The sequence below is a fragment of the Labeo rohita genome, unplaced genomic scaffold, assembly GCF_022985175.1.
Source record: "Labeo rohita strain BAU-BD-2019 unplaced genomic scaffold, IGBB_LRoh.1.0 scaffold_179, whole genome shotgun sequence".
In the NCBI taxonomy this organism is placed as follows: domain Eukaryota; kingdom Metazoa; phylum Chordata; class Actinopteri; order Cypriniformes; family Cyprinidae; genus Labeo; species Labeo rohita.
This window is the reverse complement of record NW_026127989.1, coordinates 84145-109275: the sequence shown is the minus strand read 5'-3', so window position 1 is coordinate 109275 and position 25131 is coordinate 84145. Positions and strand designations below refer to the sequence as shown.

The 25131-nt window shown below is 35.6% G+C and overlaps 1 protein-coding gene and 1 pseudogene across 2 annotated transcripts in view; both read left to right on the top strand.

The window, feature by feature from the left end:
- The first annotated feature begins 230 nt into the window (after nt 1-230).
- LOC127158932 (cytosolic phospholipase A2 gamma-like) lies at nt 231-20073 on the top strand (annotated as a pseudogene).
- Nucleotides 20074-21077: 1004 nt separating this feature from the next.
- LOC127158929 (cytosolic phospholipase A2 gamma) overlaps nt 21078-25131 on the top strand; it is a 32831-nt gene continuing 28777 nt past the window's right edge. The window contains exons 1-3 of one of the 2 annotated variants that reach the window (XM_051101875.1): nt 21078-21118; nt 24423-24706; nt 24825-24886. In XM_051101875.1, coding sequence (XP_050957832.1) covers nt 24825-24886 — 62 coding nt within the window. In that variant the 5' untranslated portion in view covers nt 21078-21118; nt 24423-24706. The remainder of the gene's footprint in view (nt 21119-24422; nt 24707-24824; nt 24887-25131) is intronic. The other variant, XM_051101876.1, reaches the window with a different exon arrangement.

Below are 25131 nucleotides of genomic sequence, written 5' to 3'. Positions count from 1 at the left end.
CAAACAATCTTGATTATTTTGAGTGCATTATTGTAACATTTACTTAAAATTTGAATGTTATCACAAATATGATTAGTCTTTTGTAAGCTTGCACATGAAGCCTTCCACCCTGCAGTGAAAAGATCCTTCTATCAACAAGTTTATCCAGATCAACCTGTTTCCTGCCACTCAAACTTATTAAAGGTGAGGTAAGCACCTCCCTCAACACACCCACACACAAATCTGATCAGTTGACTTTGAGAGATTTGCAGTTTTAGAATCCTATGAAAGAGCTTCTTCAGCCCGGTCACAGAAAGACAACAGCTGCTGTGTTGTTATTGGTGTTGTGCTGTTGCTGAAGACTTGGGATCCAGGAACTGTGAGTATATGTTTTAAAGCTTTATGTAAATAGGTATTTTGCTATTGAAGACCAATTAACACTTTAAAGCCATTATATTTGATATGTGACATGATCAAATTTAAGATAAGATCATGTTTACAGCTTATAACTTTAGTGGATAAAGGATGATCATTTTCCACAAGTTGGTATGATTCCTTAGGGTCTTCATGAATGTCTGTAATGTACTTTGGTTAAAATTTCTCAAATGTCATATAAAAAAAAGCAATCTTTTTACATAGCCAAAAAAATAAAAATAAATAAAAATAAAAAATAATAATAATAATAATAATAATAATAATAATAATAATAACTTTTTTGTACATGTCTCCTTAAATGCTAATGAGCTACTGCTCATCCCACCCCTTTCTTCCGTGGGGCATGTTAACACAAGGTGTGTGAATTGGGCGGGTTTGTTGTGAAAATCTGGCAGCCCTGCAGAGTTCAGCTCCAACCCTAATTAAAACTCACCTGTCTGTAACATTCTAGTAACCCTTCAGACTTGATTAGCTTGTTCAAGTGTGTTTGATTAGGTTTGAAGCAAAACTCTGCAGGGCTGTGGCTCTCCAGGACCAACGTTCGCCACCCCTGGCATAGACCATCAAACAGAGATGACATTTTTGTGGGCAGAGCCAACCTGGTGGCAGAAGATGACAGTTCTGTATAGCAGTCTATGGAAGAAACAGAATTAAAGTATTAAAAAAAAAAATCTTGAAATTCTCACCATTGCACATTATAATGGCTGAATTTGGCAATATGAACTTGCAATTGTGAGAAAAAAATCATATGTTTAAATTACCTAATGTAAAATATTATAGGTGTAAATATGATTTCATGCTGTAACTATAGGTCTAATATATTATTTCCTGTCAAATTCAGTTTATTTATTTACTTACTTATTTATATTAATAAATGTGTTCAGAGCATATTTATTGGAGGAGACTTTTTGAAGTGAAGATGATAATGAACGTATATCAAAAGCAAATATTTTGCAGCTGGGTTTAATAACAAAAGCAGAATAAATGTGAGATAGATTCCTCTTCCTACTGGCAGAAAGAGCAGAGTGGAGAAATATTATGGTTACACTGACATAAGTCAGGTTTCATCAGTCTGGTCAAACATAAACATCTGAGATTAGCCCCATAGGGCATCTTTGAAGATGGTATTCTATAAAATGCCACTGTTTTTTTACTACTTTTTTCTACTACTGTTTCTATTTTAGAAAGGATTCTAATTATGCAACATCACGGCTGGAACAATATCATACAAACTATGACGATGATAATTAGTCAGATACTAGTTATGTGCATTATTCAGTGTTAAATTTGTCTATTGTGAGTTTGAATCAATGTTGGGTGTAACTAGTTACCAAGTAATTAGTTACTGTAATTTAATTACTTTTCCCTGGAAAAAGTAAAATGAGGGATTACTCTTTTTTTCTGTAATTTAATTACAGTTACTTAATACTGTGAACTTAATACTGTGCATAGACTGTAGAACATTTATATACAATACAATAGTGGATGTAACATCAAAATTTAAAGTCCAACCTTAAAATGCATGCTTTTTATGTTACCTTATCACTTTAAATACTTTGGTGAGTTAATAAGACTATTGGTAACACTTCAGTGTAAGTATTACTGACGGTTTAAAAATACTTAAAAAGCACATATTAAATGTCTTATTCTGCAAGACCTCATACTAAATCCTTAATCTTACCCAATTTCTAAACTTAACAACAACTTTTAGTATTAATAAGCAGTAACTAGGAGTATATTTAGGCAAAACTCATAGTTGGTTAGTAAATAATGAGAACTGGACCCTAATCTAAAGTATGGCCACCATAATTCATGTAGTTATGTATTGTTTATTTGAAAAATTAAAAGAACCGTTTATGCCTATCCTTGCATCATTAACTTGTTAAAGTTGATATAGGATTTAGAAAGTAATTTGTAATAAGTAATTAAATACTTTTTGGAGAGAGTAATCTGTACATTAATCTAATTACACATTTGAAGATGTAATTAGTAACTAGTAATTAATTAAATTTTTAGAGTAAATTACCTAACACTGGTTTGAATATCATATTGCGTGACATTTAAAACCATACTAAAACAGATCTTGAAAGTAAACATGTAACATGTTAAAACTCTGAACTTAATATGAACCAACAAGCTTTTTCCATGACAAAAATGGTAGGCTATCAGTCACTCAGTAGATACTTTTAATAATAAAAAAGGTTAAAAAGGTTTGATATTTATTAGATGATAAACTTGTTCACTTCTGCACTTCAGAATGGTTATTTGAGTGATTCTGGTGTGGACAGACAAATTGCTTGTCGCTGGAATCTTGACTCGTCACGTATAGTTAGGACACAGTGTTAGTCCATTTACTCTGTTGTTTCTTTTATTTCCAAATGTTCTTCCTTTCAAAAACTACAAAAAATTTCTTATCATATTAGCATTCTTATAGCCTACACTTGTGGTATTCAGAGTTCTCAGCCATAAGTGTAAGAACAAGCCCTGAGAGACTAAATGATGGAAGAACCTTAAAGGTGTCATCGTATGCCCATTTTCCACAAGTTGATATGATTCTTTAGGATCTTAATGAAAAGTCTCTAATATAGTTTGATTAAAAATTATAAATGGTTTTGTAAAACAACAACCTTTTTATCTTGTCCAAATGAGCTCTGGAAAAATCAGCTCATTCTAAGGGGTTGTTCCTTTAAATGCAAATGAGCTCTACTCACCCCGCCCCTCTCTTCTCTCTGTGGAATGATGATCTTGTTTACTTTAGCCGCATTTAGCTGCTTTTAGCCGCTAAACTTCCTAACTACCACGTTATAAGGAAAGGAGATCGCAAAGATTAAAAAAAAAACCTTATACTCACTTCTGCTGTAAGTGAAGCTGGATCATGAATGATTTGGACAAACATAGATGGATATATGTAGATCGGGAGGCTCATTCCCTTCACAAACAAATGTAATCCACTGCATCTTCAGCGGCTCAGATGTCGGGAGTAAATGACGACCACTATGTTCATTATTACATCCAGCAGCACAACACCTCAATCACTCAATCAGAGATATTCTTGTCTAACTTACATCCCTGCTCTGGCATGGAAACAAGGAAAGTTACTGGACTGTGACAGCTGGTCTGAGGTAAGAGCTCATCTCAATCAACTATTGTGGGACTGTCTTCTGTGGGTGTGACACTACAGGCATCTGAGAACGGCTCGATTTGAAAAAGGGGATATTATTATTACAGATTAATTAAAAACCACTGCATGGATTTTTATCATTATAGGGTAGATTTGTACATAAACTGTCAACACACATTAATGTTTAAACAACTTAGCATCCGATGACCCCTTTAAGCTCTTGATTTACGAACTGAAATATTATTACAATTTAAAAAAAAGGTACAATTTAAAATGCAATGGTAATGGTCAAAAGAACAAATAAAAAAATATAATTACAAACAATATTCTATAGAGACATGTTACAATAGACATACTTGCAATAATATCAACAACAATGTACAATGATTAGACACCAACTCAACATAAATGTCTATATACTCAATGCAACGTGCAATAAAACAGTGAAACGAACATAAATAAAACACTAGTTGCATAGTATGATAATACTGGCAAAGTTAATGCTAATTAGCGCATTTTAGCGGCAAATTACAGCCGCAACAAAACGATTAGAACTCGCCAATGTAAACAAGCATCAGTAAAATATCAACAATATATGCCACATGAATATATACGTATATGTGTACTTACAACGTCGCATAAACGCATTTCACAGAGCATTTATACAGGTGCATAGACGAATTAGCAGTCCTGTCTTATGTGTAGCACTAAAATCGGACCATATGGAAGCAAGTACTAAATTTAAGTTTAGAACAGGCTTTCTGACACTGATCCTGCGTTCCAGACGAAATTAGAATTTTTCCTTAGAAACAACCAGTGGTCGAATTGTAAAAGAAAAGTGAGGGTGCAGTGATCTACATAAATGTGTTTATGGTTGTGCAAATTATTATTATTAATTATTATTAGCAAGTTTCGAATGTGGTTAAAGTTAACAGTGTTAGAAAAGGGTGAGCAGTAGCTCATTATCATTTAAAGGGTGCCTGGTAAAAGGGTGTTGTTTTACACTACACTACAGAAATTTTAACCAAAGTATGTTATAGACTACCAATTTGTAAGAACTGGGCATCCAATGTCCCCTTTAATAGTTGTCACTATCACACAACCAATCATAAATCATTCTAATATGCTAATTTGTTGCCCAAGAAACACTTCTGTCATCAACGATTAAAATGGTTGTGGTTTTTATATATATATATATATATATATATATATAGATAGATAGATAGATAGATAGATATAGATAGATATAGATAGATAGATGGATATATAGTTAGATCGATCGATAGATAGATATAGATATAGCAGGTTTTCTGACAAGAAAAACTGACTCATGAGTTTATCAAATTTATCAAATGATTTTCAGAAGATTTACTTTAATGTTAACTCTCTTGTTTTATAGATGAGTGCAGCCGAACCCCAGGAAAGGTAATTCTGCACAGATTCCTAGAATGATGGGATAACAACTGTACTGCATTACTTACACAATTAACATCTATAACAAACTGAATAATTCATAAAATAAACTATTGAAATCTATTGCAGAATAAATTGTATTCAGATCTAGAATACTTATTTCAAATAAAGTTAAATTCAGCATTGCTCTGTCTGTCTGTTTCTCTGCTGCAGTGGTGATGTGAGAATTGAACACTCTCTGAATAGGAACGAGGAAGAGTTTGTAGCCAGGAGGAGAAACACTGTTCTTCAATGCCTGCAGAAGTTTAACATATGCTGCAGTCAGGTAAAACATCTTATGTCATACTTCATATATCTAACTGGTTATATCGATATGACTGACAAATAACTCTGTGACCAGTGAACCTCAGATGTCAAATATCGGTTTCACTCTCTTGATTGTGAAAAATGCTCCGGTTACTAACGTAATGTCAGATAAGGGAACAAACGTTGCGTTGATTGATGACTATAGGGAAACTCCTGTTTACTCTGATACTTTAGCCTGATTTTTTCACGTTTGTGTAGCTGCACAAACCAATGGCGCTCTAGCCCACCAGAATGGGAGGAGCCGCCAGCTATATAAGCTAGCTCAGGGCACCATCTTATTTGACTGAAGCGACAGCCATCAATTTGCGTGCAGCTAATAGCACGGCCAGTCACACAACACTGGTTCCCTTATCTCAGGGAACTGAGGTTACATTAGTAACCGGAGTGATCCCTATTCATCGTCCACTCCTGTTGTGTCTCTTGACAACTATGGGGAACACATCCAGCAGCAAAGCTCTCCGATAGAGATCACACTGGCCCAAAAGGGGGTCACTCCTCTGGTGAAATGGGCCCTCACACCTATAGGGCATTGCGAGCCAACTGCGGCATAAGCCAGGGCTATAGCATCTACTATCCAGTGAGTCTCTGCTTTGTAAACGGAAACCCCTTAGAATGGCCCAAAGGGTTTTCCGGGGGGTTTCACAAAGAGCTGCTCTGATTGTCTGAACAATCTAGAGCATTCAACGTACACAAACAAGGACCAAACAAGGCACAGTGAGTTGAGACCAAGCTCGCCATCGACCAAACAGCACTTGCAAGTCACCTAAGGCCAAGGCCAAAAGCAAAGCGGTTTTGAGTGACATGGCCCACAAGCCAGCTGTTTAAAGCAACTCAAAGGGAGGGCCCTCAAGCACTTTTAGGACTATAGACAGGTCCCATGTTGGCACAGTCCTAGAGTGAGATAAGTTCAGTCTCTGAACACCCTTTAAGAACTTGATGACCTGGGGTGCATTTCCCAAAAGCAGCTATGGTTGCAAATTCCATAATTTCCAATAGAGTTCAATGGAACTAACGACCATAGTTAGCTAACGATGCTTTTAGGAAATGCACCCCAGGTTGTTTCTGCCAATTGATCAGCCATCCAAGAGAGAATAATTTGCCGCAATGGCTGCCACATAAATTTTGAGTGTGGAAGGGGTACATCCCTTATCCAACAACTCCTGAAGAAAGGTTAGCACATGGGACACGTCACACAGGCCCGTAGCCAGGGGGGGTTCGGGTGGTTCAAACGACCCACCCCATCCAGTCAAAGGTCCGGAATTTTTTTTTTTTTTAAATAAACAAGTGTTCTTTTAAATAACAACGCGCTTTTAAAGCCATAACAAGTATTACATACCTTAATAAGTATAAGAAAAGTCTTAATTATAATTTCAAGAGGACGGAAAGACAAAAATAGCGTTATGGATTAAATGTGGTAGTCGTTTGAAGCGCCACACAGACCGTTCGTCCGCTCGGATCACAGTTCAAACAGCAGCGGAGAGCAAGTTTACTAGAGCAGATGCGTTTACTCGCGAGCACTAAATAGCGCTGTGAGATCCAGAGTGAAGCGCTTGAATTCGGTGAAGAACACAATGACATGGCGATTTAAACAGATGAAACAGCGCTGACAAACAGCAGAAACACTGTGCGCAACGATAGTCAGAATCATTTAATCATTTAAAATGTAAATCTATTAAAAGAGTAATGGAATATAATTACAGTATTTTGTGATTAATATTAAGACCACCGTTCTTCATACCAATAGAAGCCATGTAGTTCATTTTTATACCATGGTATTGAGGTGAATAATTATTATTAATAATTTCAATATACAAAAATAAGCTTGTTGTCGGCGCCGATGGCCTTGTGGGCAGCGTGATCCGGGCTTCCCGTGTTCGAGACCCGACTCGGGGACCTTTCCCGATCCCGCCGCCCATATCACTTCCTGTCCTTCCTGATTTGTCCTGTTCATAATAAAGTTTTTTTTTTTTTTTTTTAAAAATAAGGTTGTTACAATTGTAACAGATGTTACTGTTTTTGATAATGAACATTATCTTAGCTGTAAATCAGGATATCAGTTTAACATATTACTAGACAACATGCTATTTCCATATTAATTCTATTTCTGCAGGTCTTAAATATATATATATTTAATTCCACTTATATATATATATATATATATATATATAAGGAGGAAAGACTCAGAGGATGAAAGGGGCCCAGAATGGGGGCTCAGAAAACTCAGTGGAAGGGTGTAGCACACTCTAAAAACAAATGGTGCTATATAGCACTAAAAGTCGTTCTTTGGCTCGTAATCATAGGGGAACCACTTTTAGTGCTATATAGCACCTATTTTAAAAGGTGCTATATGGCACCTTTGTCAAATGGTTCTATGTAGAACCATCAGATGTACCACACACAGTTAATGAGATAATTAGGTGATTAACAAAGTGATGATTGATCATTATTGAAGACACCTGATGTTAATAAGCAGAATCACCAAAGGAGAAAACCAAAATTTTTAAGCAACTATTATAGTGGTCAATGTTTGCATTAGTTGGGCTCTTGACCCTTAAATCTTTAATGCTAAATTTTGTTTGGCTACTGTATTTGAGTTGAAACAGCCAGACAAGCCAAAAGCTCAAGTCACCAATCACCAAGTCACATAAATCACCTAGAGTCTAATCTCTAAGTTAGTTTATTTATTTATTTTTTTTGCTTATTGTAATAGCCTTGACAATCCACAGAAGATCCAGTACTTCCTATACATTTTGGAAAGTTTTTTTTTACAACCTGTTTAAAAAAAAAAAAAAAGTATTTCACCTAGGCACAAATAGACATCAAGAACCAGCCCATGAATCTCAACAATGGTGACAAACGGCATATTTAGATAAACAGATCAACTCTGAACTCTCATAATTTATTCATGCCGCAATGCATGATGCATGGATGAGTTCTGATTGGCTACAACACGCTTTTTCATGGTCACCGTTGTTGTGATTCTCACACTGATTCTTCATGTCTGTGTGTCTAAATTAAGATGAACTTTTTTTTCATCATCTGTCTGATTATGGCAAAACTGATTGATCTTTTGTTCACAGTTTTTTTTTGTAATCTGTAAGGAAATTCTACATTAAATACTCAAGTCACTATATGATGATTAATCAAGCACAGTCAATGCCATCTTATTGACTTTTGCTCTTGGCTTGTCTGGCTGTTATAACTCAGTAATTGCAGCCAAACAAAACCTAATATTGATGATTTAAGGGTCAAGAGCCCAACTAATGCAAACACTGACCACTATAATGGTTGCTTAAAAATTTTGGTTTTCTCCTTTGTGCTTATTAACATCAGGTGTCTTCAATAATGATCAATCATCACTTCGTTAATCTCCTAATTATCTCGTTAACTTTAACACTGCTTCAGTGTTTATATGTGTCCACACTCAGAGTGTTAAAATAACACTGGGGATTTTGCTGTGTATAGCATTTTATTACTTCAACAAAAATGGTGCTCAATAGAAACAATCATAGGGGCTTGTATTACTACAATAGTAGTAAATATATTTACTACAATGGCAAAATGTCTTGAATCACTTTTATGCTTTTCTAAGGTCAAAAGGTCTTATGTGGGAAATATTTCCTTATGGGGGCCTTAGGGGCAAAAAGATCTTCAGAAAATACACTGTATGTTAATGTTGTTTTTAATCCTTTCCCCAACTGAAAAGTTTAAGAGAGAGTTAGAGAACAGGTTCTTTGTATGGCAGTGGTACTATATAGCACCTTAACGACCCCAAAGAACCACTGAAGAACCGCTGAAAAACCAGACAGGGGCTTGACTGGTTCTTTATACACTAACGGTACTATATAACACCACAATCACACCGAAGAACCGCTAAAGCACCATTTTTTTTCTGTGTGCATGGGTCAAGGAAGAACACAGTATTCTCACCAGGGGCAGTTCTAGAACCGATTTTTCAGACTGTCACCAACTTTTTTGTTTGATCAGTTTGTACAATGAACATGGGTTAGACTCTTACTTTTGAGTTCTTAAAGTACACCAAATTAATGAATTTCACTTTAAAATGTGTAAAATTTTCTCCTGGGGGGGCATGCCCCCAGACCCCCCTAAAGGGACACACATCCACCCACCATTTGGATATGTGTCAGTACAAAGAATCTGTGATTTTATTGAATTACAAATGTCATTCATTTAATTAAATTACTTTTTGCTTTAGGCTTTAGGTATTTGTGTATATTTAGTGAACAAGGCAATATCTTGGTAAGCAGTTTGACATCATTGTAATAAATATTTTTGGTGAATCAAAAAAATCATGCTTATTAAAATACCAGCACACATAATAATACAGCACAAATTGGTGCATGAGTAGTCAACAAAATAAAGTATTTGAACCTCATAGTTAAATACAAAATGAGTGGGAACTGAAAAGGTCCACTTTTTGGAAAAAAAGAACCCCCCCTTCCGCTAGGCTGGCTACGGGCCTGTCACAAGAATTCGAGTCCAGGCTTTGGCTGAACACCAGTCACAGAAGACTGACCATTTAAGGGTGTAGAGATGTCTTGTAGACAGAGCTCTAGCCTCTAAAATGGCATTAGTGACTCTTACGGAGAGATGGTTAGACTCCTGTCAAGGGGCCAGACATGAAGTCTCTACAGTTTTGGCTGGGCAGTTGATATGTTGCCGTTGCTCATGGATTGACCCGGATTGCCCCGTACAGAGTGCCCCAGCCCAATCTGGAGGTGTCTGTGGTGACTACCTTCCTCCTGGAGGTCATTCCCAATTGCACGCCTGACAGAAATAGATGAGAAGTTGCCTAGGGGGCCACAACTTTGACATAGCGTTACTCTGTTATAACACCAACCCAGGCGTGGGACGGAATGCAAGCTTTGAACTAATACCAGAGGGGCTGCATGTGTGGCAGGCCTGGTGGAATAACTGAGCAGATGGCTGCCATGAGGTCAAGCATCCTCTTAAGTACCCTGAGGGGACGTGCAGTCCCCAGCTTGAACGATGCCACCTCTCGCAGGATGTTTTGGGAGCATCCTGGCGTAATCCAAGCTTGCATTTGAACAAAGTCTTTAAGCTCTTCCCAGAAAGGAAGCTCATTGTCTGGTAGTCAGAAAACTCTTGGCTGAATTGATTTTCAACCTAAGACACTCCAAGTGCTTCATGCACTTCGTAAAAGACTTGAAACAGATGCTGAGCTGGGGCGCTTTGACAGAAAATGGCACTGAGCTTGCGGCATCTTTTGTGCTTTGGCAAAACATTTTGTGAACTTGTCCCTGATTTCTGTCAGATTGAGCCACAGGAAGTGCTTCAGCACCACCAGATTGGCCATGGCCTTGCCAATTGAGGTCAAATCCTTCAACATGCACAGCTCTTTAAAAGCGCTAGGATCCCCACCAGACTCATCCATATCACGGAGGAGTTTGACCTGAAATAACTGGAGCACAGGTATCATATGCAGGGCTGCTGCATTAGCCCTGTTGGCCAAGGTGGAAGTCATCCTGCAGGGCTTGGATGGATGTGCTGCAGTCTTGAGTCCTTGGCCTGATAGTGGACACAGGTGAGCAGCCACTGCCTCTTCAAGGCTAGAGAACCACTGGTTTGTGCAACTATATAAATGTGAACAAATCAGGCTTCAGTATTAGAGTAAACAGGAGTTTCCCCATAGTCGTCAAGTAACACAATAGAAACTATTTCCTTAGATTTATGCTTTGAGTGGTGTGTGTATTTCAGGATAAAGTGCCAAATATTGCATTACTGGGTTCTGGAGGAGGACAAAGGGCCATGGTGGCTTTGCTGGAATGCCTGGTTCAGCTTGATAAAGCAGGTCTTCTGGACTGCATCCTTTATCTGTGCGGAGTCTCTGGATCCACCTGGTATGAACCCTTAGAAACAACAAACACAGACAGACTGAACTGGAATGAATGTCAAAAATGAGAGCAGTATGTTCTTTTTTGAAGGTGCATGGCCTCCTTATACAAAGAACCAGATTGGTCCACCAAACTAGACACGGTGAAAGACAAAATCATCGAGAGACTCAACAGTCCAGGAGTCAGCTGGACAGAAAAAGTGGCCAAATTGAAGAAGTATTACATGAAAGACAGCTTTCAGCATGACTGACCTCTGGGCAGTGCTATTTGTCACATCATATGTGAAAGAGGTCAGTAACCCTTCATAACACAACCCACTTTGACTTGTTGAGGGTAGTGGTAATGGTCAGTTTTAAATCTATAGTGGATTTTATGGATAACAATAACTAGGTATTATTAGACACATGTATGCATACTGTACATATACTCTCACACTTTGGTTGCTTTCACATGGATTTGATTGATGTCAGAGTTAGGTATGTTTGTATTTTGTGAACACTGTCTTCCGAACTCGTGTGCACACACACGAACCATACCCGAGTCTGCTTAAAAGGGGTGGTCTGGGGTATAAGTGAGGTCAGAACTCCAAATGTCATCACTCAAACTGTTTAGTGATTGCCCTGGCAGTCTTCACTACAGCATGATGCTGTAAAAAATATGTTCCCTTCAGATTGATGAACAAACACTCACAGCTCAGTGGGACCAGCAGAGTAAAGATCCATATCCCATTTATGCAGTGATCGACAAGCAATGCAAAAGGAAGGAGGAAGGAGGTCTGTGTTTTTTTCTGAAAGAGACAGAGTTTTAATGTGTTTCTGTTCGCTGTTATATGGTGGTATTTTCTGTCTGCAGACCCCTGGCTTGAAGTCAGTCCACATGAAGCAGGTTATTCCCTCACTGGAGCATTTGTGGAAACCTCCAGCTTCGGCAGCCAGTTTGACAATGGTTCAAAGAAAAAACACCAGCCTGAAATGGACATGCTGTACCTGCAAGGTAACAAACTCTGTTGCAGGACTGCTGTAACATGCAACAACTGTGAATTCAACTGTGTTCGAGGCAGCCAGAGAGTAACTGTTTGTGGACCATAGTCACCTGTCTGGTATGTTCAGATTGAGAATTTCAGAAGTAAGAGGGCGCAAGACCATTAAATTTAAAAACAAACAACAATATTTTGAAATCAACTCTATGATGCACCGGCAACCAGTTAAGAGCCATTAAAATAGGAGTAATATGTTCACATTTGCGGACACACAAATTAATACTTGCAGACTCCTGCTTAGTACAGACACATCTCTGCCATGAGCTGTTTCATAAAGCTGAGGGATAAAATTTGTGTCAGTTATTTGAAACATTGTGTTTCTGTTTACTGCAGCTATGTGTAGCAGTGCTTTAGCTGATGGACAGGCAACCTGGAAATGGGTAAAAGGTACAGCTTGAATTGTGAAACTTGAAGATTTATTTCTGCTTAAAAATGAAAATTGATTTCGTTTTCATTTGATTTTGTTTTTCAGCTATTTCAATACCTGAATTGAAAATGGCATTTGAGAAAACGCAGAAAGGTAAAGACTTTTATTGTTTTTATTTATTTATTAGTCCAGTGCATTCAAATATTTGTTAATCTATTATTTGTGGCCAAACTAATGTACAAGCTACAAGCTGAAAAATGAAGTCACACTCTAAAGTCAAATGTTTACATACACCTTGCAGAATCTGCAAATTGGTAATTATTTTCCCAAAATAAGAGGGATCATACAAAATGCATGTTAGTTTTTATTTAGTACTGACCTAAATAAGGTATTTCACATCAGATATATAACATATTACATAACAGATGTTTACATATTTCACAACAGAAAATATTAGTTTAATATATAAAATGACCCTGTTCAAAAGTTTACATACACTTGACTCCAATTCTGTGTTGTCACCTAAATGATCCACATCTGTGTTTTATTGTTTAGTGATAATTGTACATGAACCCTTTCCAACAATGACTGTGTGATTCTGAGAACCATCTTTATTACAGAGGGTTCAAATGCTCACTGATGCTCCAGAAAGAAACACAATGCATTAAGGGGGTGAAAACTTTTTAAATTTGAAGATCAGGGTAAATTTACCTTATTTTGTCTTCTGGGAAACATGTAAGTATCATCTGTAGATTCTGAAGGGCAGTACTAATGAATTTAGGCAATATGAAAAATATGATATTTAGGCAAAATAAGACAAATGTACACATTTTCATTCTGTTAATGCATTATGTTTCCTTCTGGAGCATCAGTGAGCATTTGAACCTTCTGTAATAGTTGCATATGAGTCCCTCAGTTGTCTTCAATGTGGAAAGATGGATCTCAAAATCATGAAAAGGGTTGATGAAAAATCATGAAAAGTCCTTGAAAAGGGTTTAAATACACAAGCATGTTAGAAAAACCAAAGAATTTGTGGGTTCTGAAGAAATTTTCTAAAGAACAGCAGGCAGTTTAACTGTTCAAGATAAACAAGAGAAAAAAAAACAGCTATGGATCATTCACATAACCTAATGTGAACACAACAGTATTAAGAATCAAGCGTATGTAAACTTTTGAACAGGGTCATTTTTAGAAATTCAACTATTATTTTCTCTTGTGGACTATATGTAAAGGTATTTTATGTGAAATATTTTATTCAGGTGAGTACTAAATAAAAAATAACATGCATTTTGTATGACCCCTTTTATTTTGGTCAAATAATTAACATTTTGCAGATTCTGCAAGGTGCATGTAAACTTTTGACTTCAACTGTATATTAAAAGGCCTCTTCACCTCTCATCTTTTTTAAAGACTGTTAACATCCCATTAATAAATCTGTAGCACTTGCTGAAAATATATCACCAGCCCTGATGTAATATTATTTTGTATGTTTGCTTCTGGTTGTGGGAAAACACCTGCTATTCATTGTAAAAATTAGAAGAACAGACCAAAGAAAATGCTGAGACAACCAGTCAGCAGCCTGGCGTTGAAGGTCAGTTAGGAACTAACAAGGTTTCTTAGCAAACTCTTTTAACTTTTATAAATCTTTTAATATATATACATAAATATAAAATCAGGACATTTTGTAGTGTGTTTATGTTTGTTAAATGTGTTTCCACCTATAGACGAATGTTTCCAGGAGCTTGTGAGCCTTGCGAATGCTGATCCTACTGCTCTTGTTGATGTGACCAAAGCTACGCAACCTGGTAAACATTTCCAAAAGTGTGCTAGAATTTATATATAGAATATTTAGGGCTAGTTGTCACACTTAATGCAAAGAATATTTCTCAGAGGTGGTTCATTTTTGTTTTTAAGTTTATTTCTGACAGACAAAAGAAGTTATTCATTACGTTTGTTCCTCACTACAAGGGTAAATAACATTTAAACGTATGCAATTAAAACAAGGCTGTGATGGAAATACATCTAGAGTTTTCTGTTAGAGAAATAAATATTTTTACTATTTTATGTTCACAAAGGTAAAAAAAAAAAAAATAGTACAACTCACTGTACATTTTGGCTGTCTCTCACAGACTTGTTTTCATTTCAAATTAAATTGCTGTCTGTACTCCACTGTCACAGAGGGGACGTTCTAAAATGCTTAACTTTAAAAAAAATTTAACATGGCTTAATGTGTTAAGACAGTGCTTGATAAATCAAACTCTGCCGGCTAAACATTGTGATGTCTGTCAGCCATCGTCTGTTTGCCCAATTTTAAATAGTAAAAAAATTATGAAAATCAAATCATGAAACTGCAAAAAATAATAGGATAACTTGCCATAATATCATTCAAACCACTGTTTTTGGTAATTGTAAATTATGCTCGTAGTAGCACTAACTAGAAGAGGAACAAATGACTAATATATATGTTCCCCTCTTTTTACAGACCTTTCTGGAGGTCAGCAAACTGCTGATAGGCGCAAAAGAGCAGTCAGGTCAGGCCACCTTTATTTATATAGTGTCAAAGCAGCTTTACAGTGTTGAGCAGAAAAAGTGTGTAAATATTGCAAACAAAATTAAGTTCTGCTATAAAATTTTTCAGTAAAAGTCAGTTCATTGTTGATTCACTGATGTCATTGTCCAGCTCAGTTCAGTTCTTTTCAAATAGTGTTTGTGAAATCAAGCACACAATATTGGCAGAAATTAAGTGTCCCCAACTAAGCAAGCCAAAGGCGACAGCAGCAAGGAACCAACACTCCATGAGTGACAGAATAGGACAAAAAAAAAAAAACCTTGGGAGAAACCAGGCTTAGTCAGGCAAGTTCTCCTTCAGCCAAACTGAACCAGCATGTCCAGAGTTTGGGTGCTAAATAGGAAAAGGATCTGCCAACTGCAATTGATTTTGATATTCTAGGTATTATCAAATGGCCAGAGTTTTAAGAAAGCAGAGGACATGAAGGACTATAGTGTGATAAGAGGTCACTCAAGTACTGAGGTGCTAAACCATTTAGGCCTTTATAAGTAATTAGCAAAATTTTAACATATATGATGTTTAATAGGGAGCCAGTGCAGTGTTGACAGAACCAGGCTAATATGGTCATAGTAAGAACTCTAGCTGCTGCATTTTGGGCCAGCTGGAGTTTGATTATTAAGCGTGCAGAACAACGACCCAATGAAGCATTACAATAATCTAACCTTGAAGTAATGAATGCGTTAATTAACGTTTCTGCATATAGTCCACAAGAGAAAATAATAGTTGAACTTATAAAAATAACCCCATTCAAACATTTACATCCCCTTGATTCTTAATACTGTGTTGTTACCTGAATGATCCACAGCTGTGTGTTTTTTTTTTAGTGATAGTTGTTCATGAGTCCCTTGTTTGTCCTGAACAGTTAAACTGCCCGCTGTTCTTTAGAAAAATCCTGCGGACAACTGAGGGACTCGTATGCGACTATTACAGAAGGTTCCATGCATTAAGAGCTGGAGGGTGAAAAGTTTTTGAATTTGAAGATCAGGGTATCTCAGTTGGATCTCAAAATCATACAGTCATTATTGGAAAGAGTTCAAATACACAAAAAAGCTGGAAAAGCAAAGAATTTGTGGGACCTGAAGGGACTCACGAACAACTATCACCAAATAAAAACAATGATCAAAAATGTATCATTCAGGTAAGAACACAGTATTAAGAATCAAGTGTATGTAAAATTTTGAACTGGGTCATTTTTGTAAATTCAACTATTATTTTCTCTTGTGGACTATATGTAAACATCTTTTATGTGAAATGTCTTATTCAGGTCAGTACTAAATAAACATGCATTTTGTATGATGCCTCTTATAATTAACATTTTGCAGATTCTGAAAGGGGGATGTAAACTTTTGACCTCAACTGTATCAATTGTTAGACAGTGTTCTACGTTACTGCATGCAGAGTTTTTTGGTCCAAAAATGAACACCTCTGTTTTTTTCAGAATTTAGCGGTAAGAAATTACTAGTCATCCAGTTTTTTATATCAACTATGTATTCTGTTAGTTTTGCAATTTGGTGTTTCGTCGGGCCACAAAGAAGTATAGAGCTGAGTATCATCAGCATAACAGTGAAAGCTAACACTATGTTTCCTGATATCTCCCAAGGGTAGCATGTAAAGTGTGAAAAGCAGCGGTCTTAGTACTGAGCCTTGAGGTCCTCCATACTGTACATGTGAATGATATGATACCACATTCACTGCTATGAACTGATGGTGGACAGATAAGTATGATTTGAACCATGCCAATGCACAGCCTGGGATTTCTAAACTGCCTAAAATAACCAGGTGTTGGCTGTTTGCACTGCGACCCCAAGAACCATTTATTGAGCTGAAGAACTTTAGAAAACAGTTTTTAAAGAGTGTATTTGTTTCATTGATCTTTGTAGATGCATTGCTCAGGGGATCTGGGGCAGGAATTATAACTTTCTCCACAACATGACAGGTGAGAACAGACCTGTTTGGCAACTGGAAATACATTATGAATAATAAATAGACTCACTTCAAGCTATTTTTGAGTAGATGAATCAGTGCCAGCCGCTCTTCTGAAAAATGAGATGAGAGACTTTATAGACGCCGGACTGTTGATCAACTCGCCCTACTTCTCAGTGCTGAGAAAAGAACGAAACATTGACCTCATCATTGCTCTGGATTTCAGCGATGGAGATCCTTTCACGGTATATGGTGCCTGATGAAGTATAGGCTACATATAATAAAGGGGTAGATAAAGTGAATAACATCAGTTTTAACAAAAATGTCTAAGTCTGCCTTTTAATAAAGGGCTACTGCTATACTTTTCCATTGCAGACAGTGAGAGAAACTGCTAAAACATGCAAGAAACTAAACATCCCTTTCCCTGAAGTCAACATTCCCAGTAAAGAAGGGAACAAACCAAAGGACTTTTATGTGTTCAAAGGCCCAAACGCTCCAACCGTGATTCACATGCCTCTGTTTAACATGGTCAACTGTGGAGGCAAGTTAACATCTTCCAGAATTATCAACTGTGTGCTGATTCATGGTTCTATCTCTTTTTCCATTTTTAGTTTCCATACTAAAATTTCCAGACCTCTCTGTAGATTCTTCAGATCACATTTAATGTCTGACAAAGTGTTAACATGCATGTTACATTCTGACTAGGTATGCTATTAAGAAGAAACCCAAAACGCTTTATAACCTGCATATATTCACCTCTGACAAGTCTCTTTTGATATTGTAATCATGGTTTGATTTTACATTAAGGGGAGACACTGCAGGCAAAAATGGTGTTTTTAATGCACCTGTCAAGTTTTGAGATTTTGGGCTTTTTCAGACTAGTGGAAAGAAAAAATCCAAAAGATACTATTAGGAGAGAAGTCCACTTCCAAAACAAAGATTCACATATAATGTACTCACCCCCTTGTCATCCAAGATGTTCATGTCTTTCTTTCTTCAGTGTGAAAGAACTGAAGAAAGAAAGAAAAAAAAAATAATTATGTTTTTTGAGGAAAACATTTCAGCATTTTTCTCCATATAATGGGCTGCTATGGTGCCCCAATTTTGAACTTCCAAAATGCAGTTTAAATGCAGCTTCAAACGATCACAGATGCGGTTGTAAACAATCCTAGCCAAGGAAGAAGGGTCTTATCTAGCGTAACAATTGGTTATTTCCATTTAAAAAATACAAATATTTTTTAATCTGAAACGTTTGTCTTGTCTTGCTCTGCCTGAACTCTGAGTATTCTGGCTCAAGACAGTTAGGGTATGTCAAAAAACTCAGACCATATTTTCCCCCTCAATTTCAAAAATAATTTCAAAATCATCCTACATCGCTGCAGAAGTACCGACCCAGTCTTTACAAAGTGAACATGCAAAAAAGATCAAACACCCTTAACAAAAAAGGTAAAACAGCAATATAGGCCAATTTTGAAGTTGAGGGAGAACATGAGATGGGAGTTTTTCGACATACACTAACTGTCATGAACCGGAACAAAAACAGAAGAGTGTTTGACATTAAAAAGTATATAAATTGTATAAATTGTATAATTGATCATTTACAACCACATTTGGGATCGTTTGAAGCCGCATTTAAACTGCATTTTGGAAGTTTAAAATCAGGGCATCATAGCAGTCCATTATACGGAGAAAAAATGCTGAAATGTTTTCCTCAAAAAACATAATTTCTTTATGACTGAAGAAAGAAAGACATGAACATCTTGGATGACAAGGGGGTGAGTACATTATTTGTAAATTGTTGTTCTGGAAGTGGACTTCTCCTTAAATATTTCAATTGAAATACATATTTTTAAAGGCCGTTTTCTCAAAATGAGTTTTCTTTCCTACAGCAAGCCATAAATCTCCACTTCAGTAGCTTTACATTTTTATTCCTGTGTATATCCTGCATATATGCTGCGTATATCCTGCGTATATCCTGGCCATGCTCTTTCAGTGCAGTTTAAATTAGCACATATTTCATTAAATAATGCCACCTTTGCATATTTTATGGGAAAGACAAAGAGTTTTGTGACATAGAAATATGCGGCTTGAATTCATGTTGAGGTGCGTTGAACAATCACTAAACAGTTTAATCTAAATGACTGCATGCTTCCTTGATCTTTTGCTTATTTGATCCTTATTTGCTACACGGATGTGCATACCCAGCCCGTTGCCTTGCTTGTATTCAAGACATTTAGTAAAATTTACTTTTTCTGCACCATTATTTAACACTCCAAAAAGTATGTCTTAACCTATATTGAGCTACCTTGTCTCAGTCTCGACCTCATTTGTACTCAGTTTTGGTCTCTAAAAGGACTTAGGATTTTATTTCAAGATGAGTCGAGACCACAACTGGGGGGTATCACTAAATAGCTGTTGTTAAACTGTTGTTCAAATGCAATTAATAACTTTCTAAATTTTGAATATTTGATACTTCTGTGCAAGTCAGAATTTATTGGGGAATTGTGTCAAACAATTTACCAGAATTAAAACAAGTGCATAAAAAACTCTGCTGATTTAAGTGTTTTACTGTTCCAACAGATAAGCCTGGTGACTGGAGGAAGAAATATGGCATCTTAAAAGGTCCTTACAATGCTGAGAATATCACTGAGGTTATGGAGGTCGCTGGAAAAAACATCTCAAACAACATAGAGAAACTGCTGGAGCAGATTCGTGCAGTCGCAGCGGCTAAATGATTCCAGGCACAAATGTATTACAAGTCGGCAAGAAATTAAAATTCGGTTTGTTTTATAAATGCATCTCAATGCTTTTTTTCTATGCTCCAGTGAAACAGCAGATTCCCTCTGGTGATGCAGCATGTTAAAATTCTGCATTTTTAGTTTGTTTCGTCATTGTTTGACCTTCATAAGCAATAAAGAACTGATTATTAATACTAAATTAGCCATAACACAGGCGTGATTCAAATAGGTACTACTTTGCTTCTGTTCCAATGAATTAATAAACTGTTCTCTAAAAACAAGGTTTTTATTATCATTCAGCAAACCGTACAAATGCCAGCCTTTTGTAGTGTCAGCTTGTTTTTCTATTGCAAAAACTTCAGTATTTGAGGAGAAAGGTGTTTCCCCATAGTGAACTTATGCTGTACGCAACAACTTTTTTTCTTTTCCAGCATCTTCTACACTGAAAGGGTGAAGACTTTTGAAAAGGATGATTGGTGTAAATTGTTTCTATTTTGTCTTCTAGAAAACATGTAAATATCTCACATCTAGCTTTGGAAGGAAGGCACTATAGACCTTTAAACAAAATAAGAGCAATTTACACTAATCATCCTGTTTAAAAGCTTTCTCCTAATGATGAGCACTATCTGAAGGCGGGAAATCATGAAAATACTCTTTTTACACTGCAGAAAATGGTTTTCTTGCTTAGATTTTTTGCCTTAAAAAAGTCAAAATTAAGTGAGCTTTTGCTTAGAACAAGAAAAATAATCTTATTTCAAACAGAAAACAAGATTATTTTGCTTACACCATTGGCAGATTATTTAGCGTGTTTTAAGCAAAAACTCACTTAATTTTGACTTGTTTTTTTTTTTTTTTGTTTTTTTTGAAAACAACACAATAATTGTTACTTGTCTAGAAAATCCTTCTTGATTTAAGAATTTTTAGATATCTGGACTGGAAACAAGCAAAAAATCTAAGTAAGAAAATATTTTTTTTGCAGTGCATTTTGCCATGACAGTATCATAGAATATTTTCAGGCATCACAAATGCTAATATTTCTGATGCACAAGCCACAAGGCATTAGAGGGACATGCCAACAACCTTTAGCAGGTCTAATTTTGAGACAGTGTGCACTGCCAACACAGTTTACATGATCTTCTATTCTCAGAAGTGGTAAGTCCAGCTTGATTACAGCACTGGTTTTCCCACCATATATTGGTGGAGTCAGATTTAGGTACCAAAATACATAGTGAGCTCCACAGGCTTTATAGGCACAGCAAGACCAGTTTCATGATCTCACATTTTTTTACACGGTAAGAATGTTGCTTAAATGACTGGCTGGCACCTACATCAATATCATGACATACTACTGTATACTAAATTATGCACTACCAGTCAAAAGTTTTTGAACATGTTTTTTAGTCTCTTCTGCTCACCATGCCTGCATTTATTTGGTCCAAAGTACAGCAAAAACTATTTAAAATAACTGTTTTCTGTTTAAAAATGTAATTTATTCCTGTGATTTCAAAGCTGTTTTTTTTTTTTAGCATCATTATTCCAGTCACACGATCCTTCAGAAATCATGCTAATATTCTGATTTGCTGCTCAAAAACATTTATTTTTTTATTATTATTATAATGAAAACAGCTGAGTAAAATATTTTCAGGTTTCTCTGATGAATAGAAAGTTCAGAAGAAGAGCATTTATCTGAAATAGAAATCTTTTGCAACTTTATAAATGTCTTTATCATCACTTTTGATAAATATGAAGCATCCTTGTTAAATAAAAGTATTAATTTCTATAACTTATACTGACTTTTAAATGGTGTAGAGTATAATGTTATGAAAGCTTTTTATTTCAGATAAATGCTGATCTTTCTATTCATCAAAGAATCCTGAAAAAAATTACTCAACTGCTTGAAATATTAATAATAATAATAATAATAATAATAATAATAATAATAATAATAATAATAATAATAATAATAATAAATGTTTCTTAAACAGCAAATCAGCATATTAGAATGATTTCTGAAGGATCATGTGACACTAAAGACTGGAGTAATGATGATGAAAATTCAGATTTGATTACAGAAATAAATTACATTTTAAAATATATTCAAATAGAAAACTTTATTTTACATAGTAAAAATATTTTTAAAATTAAAAAATGAAAATTGCTTTTGCTGTATTTTGACAGGTAGTGTATCTCACAATTCTGAGAAGAAAAGTCAACTCATCATTTTCTCTTTTCCCATCGGCTCAGAAATCAGGAGTTTATATCCCACACTTCTGTCTGTTTTTCCTCACAATTGACAAACTCACAACTGTTGTGTAAATTCCGAACTAGGAGATATAAACTTGCATTTATGAGAAAAAAAAAATCTGAATTGAGAGATAAGTAAATGTTATGTAAAATGTTATAGGTTTAAATAGCATATATGATGTAACTTTAGGGATAACACCATATGTCTGCATATGTGAATATTAAGTGACCCTATTGTTTAAGTCAAAGTTATGCTTTAAAAGTAGGATACTCATAGTATGTTTCATCCAGTCTGTCCATTGAAACATCTGCATTTAGTTTCAAATGGCATCTTTGACAATGACTTGCATTCCAATTCTGACATCCAAAGACACAATAATACTTTTTAATCTTATTCCATGGTTTCCACTCATTTCCCTCCACTTGTTATCAGCTGCGCCAGCTGTAAGGGAGTGGCGGTGCTGGATGTCCATTCTACAAGATAAGACATTTGTCAGACGCTTAAAGGAATTGTTCACCCAAAATTAAAATTCAGTCATTAATCACTCACTCTTAAGACCTTCACTCATCTTTGGAACACAAATTGAGATATTTTTGATGAAATCCGAGTGCTTTCTGACCCTGCATAAACAGCAACTGAACGGTCACATTTAAGGCCCAGAAGGTTAGTAAGGACATCAATAAAATAGTCCTTGTGACGTCAGGTTCAACTGTAATTTTACAAAGCTACTTTTATTAAACTTTTTGCACGCAAAGAAAACAAAAATAACTTGATTAATCAATTTATTCTCTTTTATGTCACAAAAATAACTAACATAGCTGAGGATCACCTTGGGCAAGCCTAAGACGGAGAAGAACCAAATGAGCTCTTGCACAACTGATTCAATTAGTTAAAATGCAAGAACATAATTTTCAACAACAAAAGTTGAAATCTGATAGTATAAATCAAAATTTTCTGACATAATAATGGCTGTAGTATAAATGATAATAATAGTAATAAAGAATGTCCAAAAATGCAGTCATGGATGCAATACGACTAAAACAATGAAGTCTACTTTCCCTGTGCAACAATTTGTTTTACTGCAGACCACCCATTCACAATTGTTGTTTTTCAACCCTATAGGAAGGAATGTTACACTAATCATAAGTAAATTGCATTGCATTACATTTTTCAACATCTCCACCCCTCAGAAGTGCAAACTCTGGGTGTTTTGCTTCAAGAGAGCAACCATACATTTGTAGTGTTTTACTTTAATTCATGTACACTGTAAAAAAAAAAAAAAAAAAAAATATATATATATATATATATATATATATATATATATAAAAATCAATTTGTTGAGTCAACTTAAAATAATTTGTTACCCTGCAGACTTAAAATTTTAAGTTCAATCAACTCAAAATAAGTTTAGTCAACTTGAAAAGTTGAACTAAGTGAAATCGTGGTAACCCGCAATAGACATCAAAAGTTTCTCCTCCATCACTGCAGTCTCCGGACTTTCTAAGCAACGGTAAACTTTCGTCACCACAATGGAATGCCTGCCTCTCCATTCATTCGATTCGACAATGGAAAAAATGTGATGACGTCGGGCGCTTTTCTGCTCAGAGTTGCTTTTTTTTTTTCAACTTCAGGCACTTTTACGAACAAAAACGTGAGGCGCAGCAAGCAGTTAAAATGCGAGGCGCCCAGAGGGCATAAACGCCCAGCTGCCTTCAAATTTTAAGTTGAATGAACTCAAATATCTAAGTTGTAAGTCTAAGTTGTCACTTAGTACAACTTGACATTTCAAGTTGACTAAACTATTTTAAGTTGACTGAACTTATAATTTTAAGGCAGCCGGGTAACAAATTATTTTAAGTTGAATCAGCATTGTTTTTTACAGTGTATAATCATTCAATCGTTTTATTATTCCATTTAATCATATGATCATTGATGATAATTATTATATTCATTTCATTGATTCAATTGATGTCAATTTGGTGTAAAGCTGCTTTGCAACGATATGTATCGTGAAAAGCGCTATACAAATAAATTTGAATTGAATTGAATTGAATTGATTCATTAATTGATTAGTCATTTATATTGTAGTTGTTTTTTATATATTATTTTTCCATTGTTTAGTCTTATAACTGTAGTTTCAAGGGCTGGTTGTGTTCATGAATAAGAGATACAAGGGAATGTTTATGGAAACTCAAGGTTTATGGGATGTTGTTGGGAAGCAGTTTGGTGTAACGCTGCTTGATGAATTTGAGATGAAGGTCAGATAAAGTCTGAGCATTTAGACATGCGCAACTAAGACTATTCAATAAACTCTGCCACTTCTCTTGTCTCCTGCTTCTGTTCTTCACTAGCTTTTTCCTCAGTCTGACAGAAGACTGTTAAACGCTTGTTTTGGATATTTTGGGTACCAGGGAAGACCTGCGTTTTGGGTGTTAGACTACTTTGCTGACCAGTTGTTGTGTTACCAGACAAAACAGATATTTTCTGACAGGATCTGGCATCTGGGGCTGGACCTTAATTATCTGGCGTGGAAACATGTTGATATCTAGACTTTAGTTTCAGAGTCCTACAGAGAGCATTTTCAGCCTGATCTGAGAGAAAACGGTTACTGTTGCTACAAGATGAGTCAAGAATAGTAAGTATATGTTTTAAAGCTTTGATTAAACTTTCATGAGATTTTTATATGATATTTAAAAAGATTTTCCTCTAATATTACTGCTTTAATTTTTTTATTGTTATCTATTGTTTTACAGATGGAAAAATCCAAATCTATGGAAGAATGCGTAATGTGCTCAGATTTGCAGAATGATAAACAGTAAAATAACAACTGTGCTTCAATGCTTACACAATTAGGATAACTAGATAAAAAAGTTTGTCAAGACAAACTTTAAGTTGGCTTGAGAAAGCTGGACCAGAAAGTTTTAAAAAGTTTTAAAGTCTTAAAAAGATTTATATTTTAAAGTTTTAAAAGATTTTAGACGTTTTAAAAGCTTAATGGTTTGATGGTTTTTAGTCTGAAACAGACTGAAGTTTAAAGTACTTTTAAAGCTTAAAGTTTGA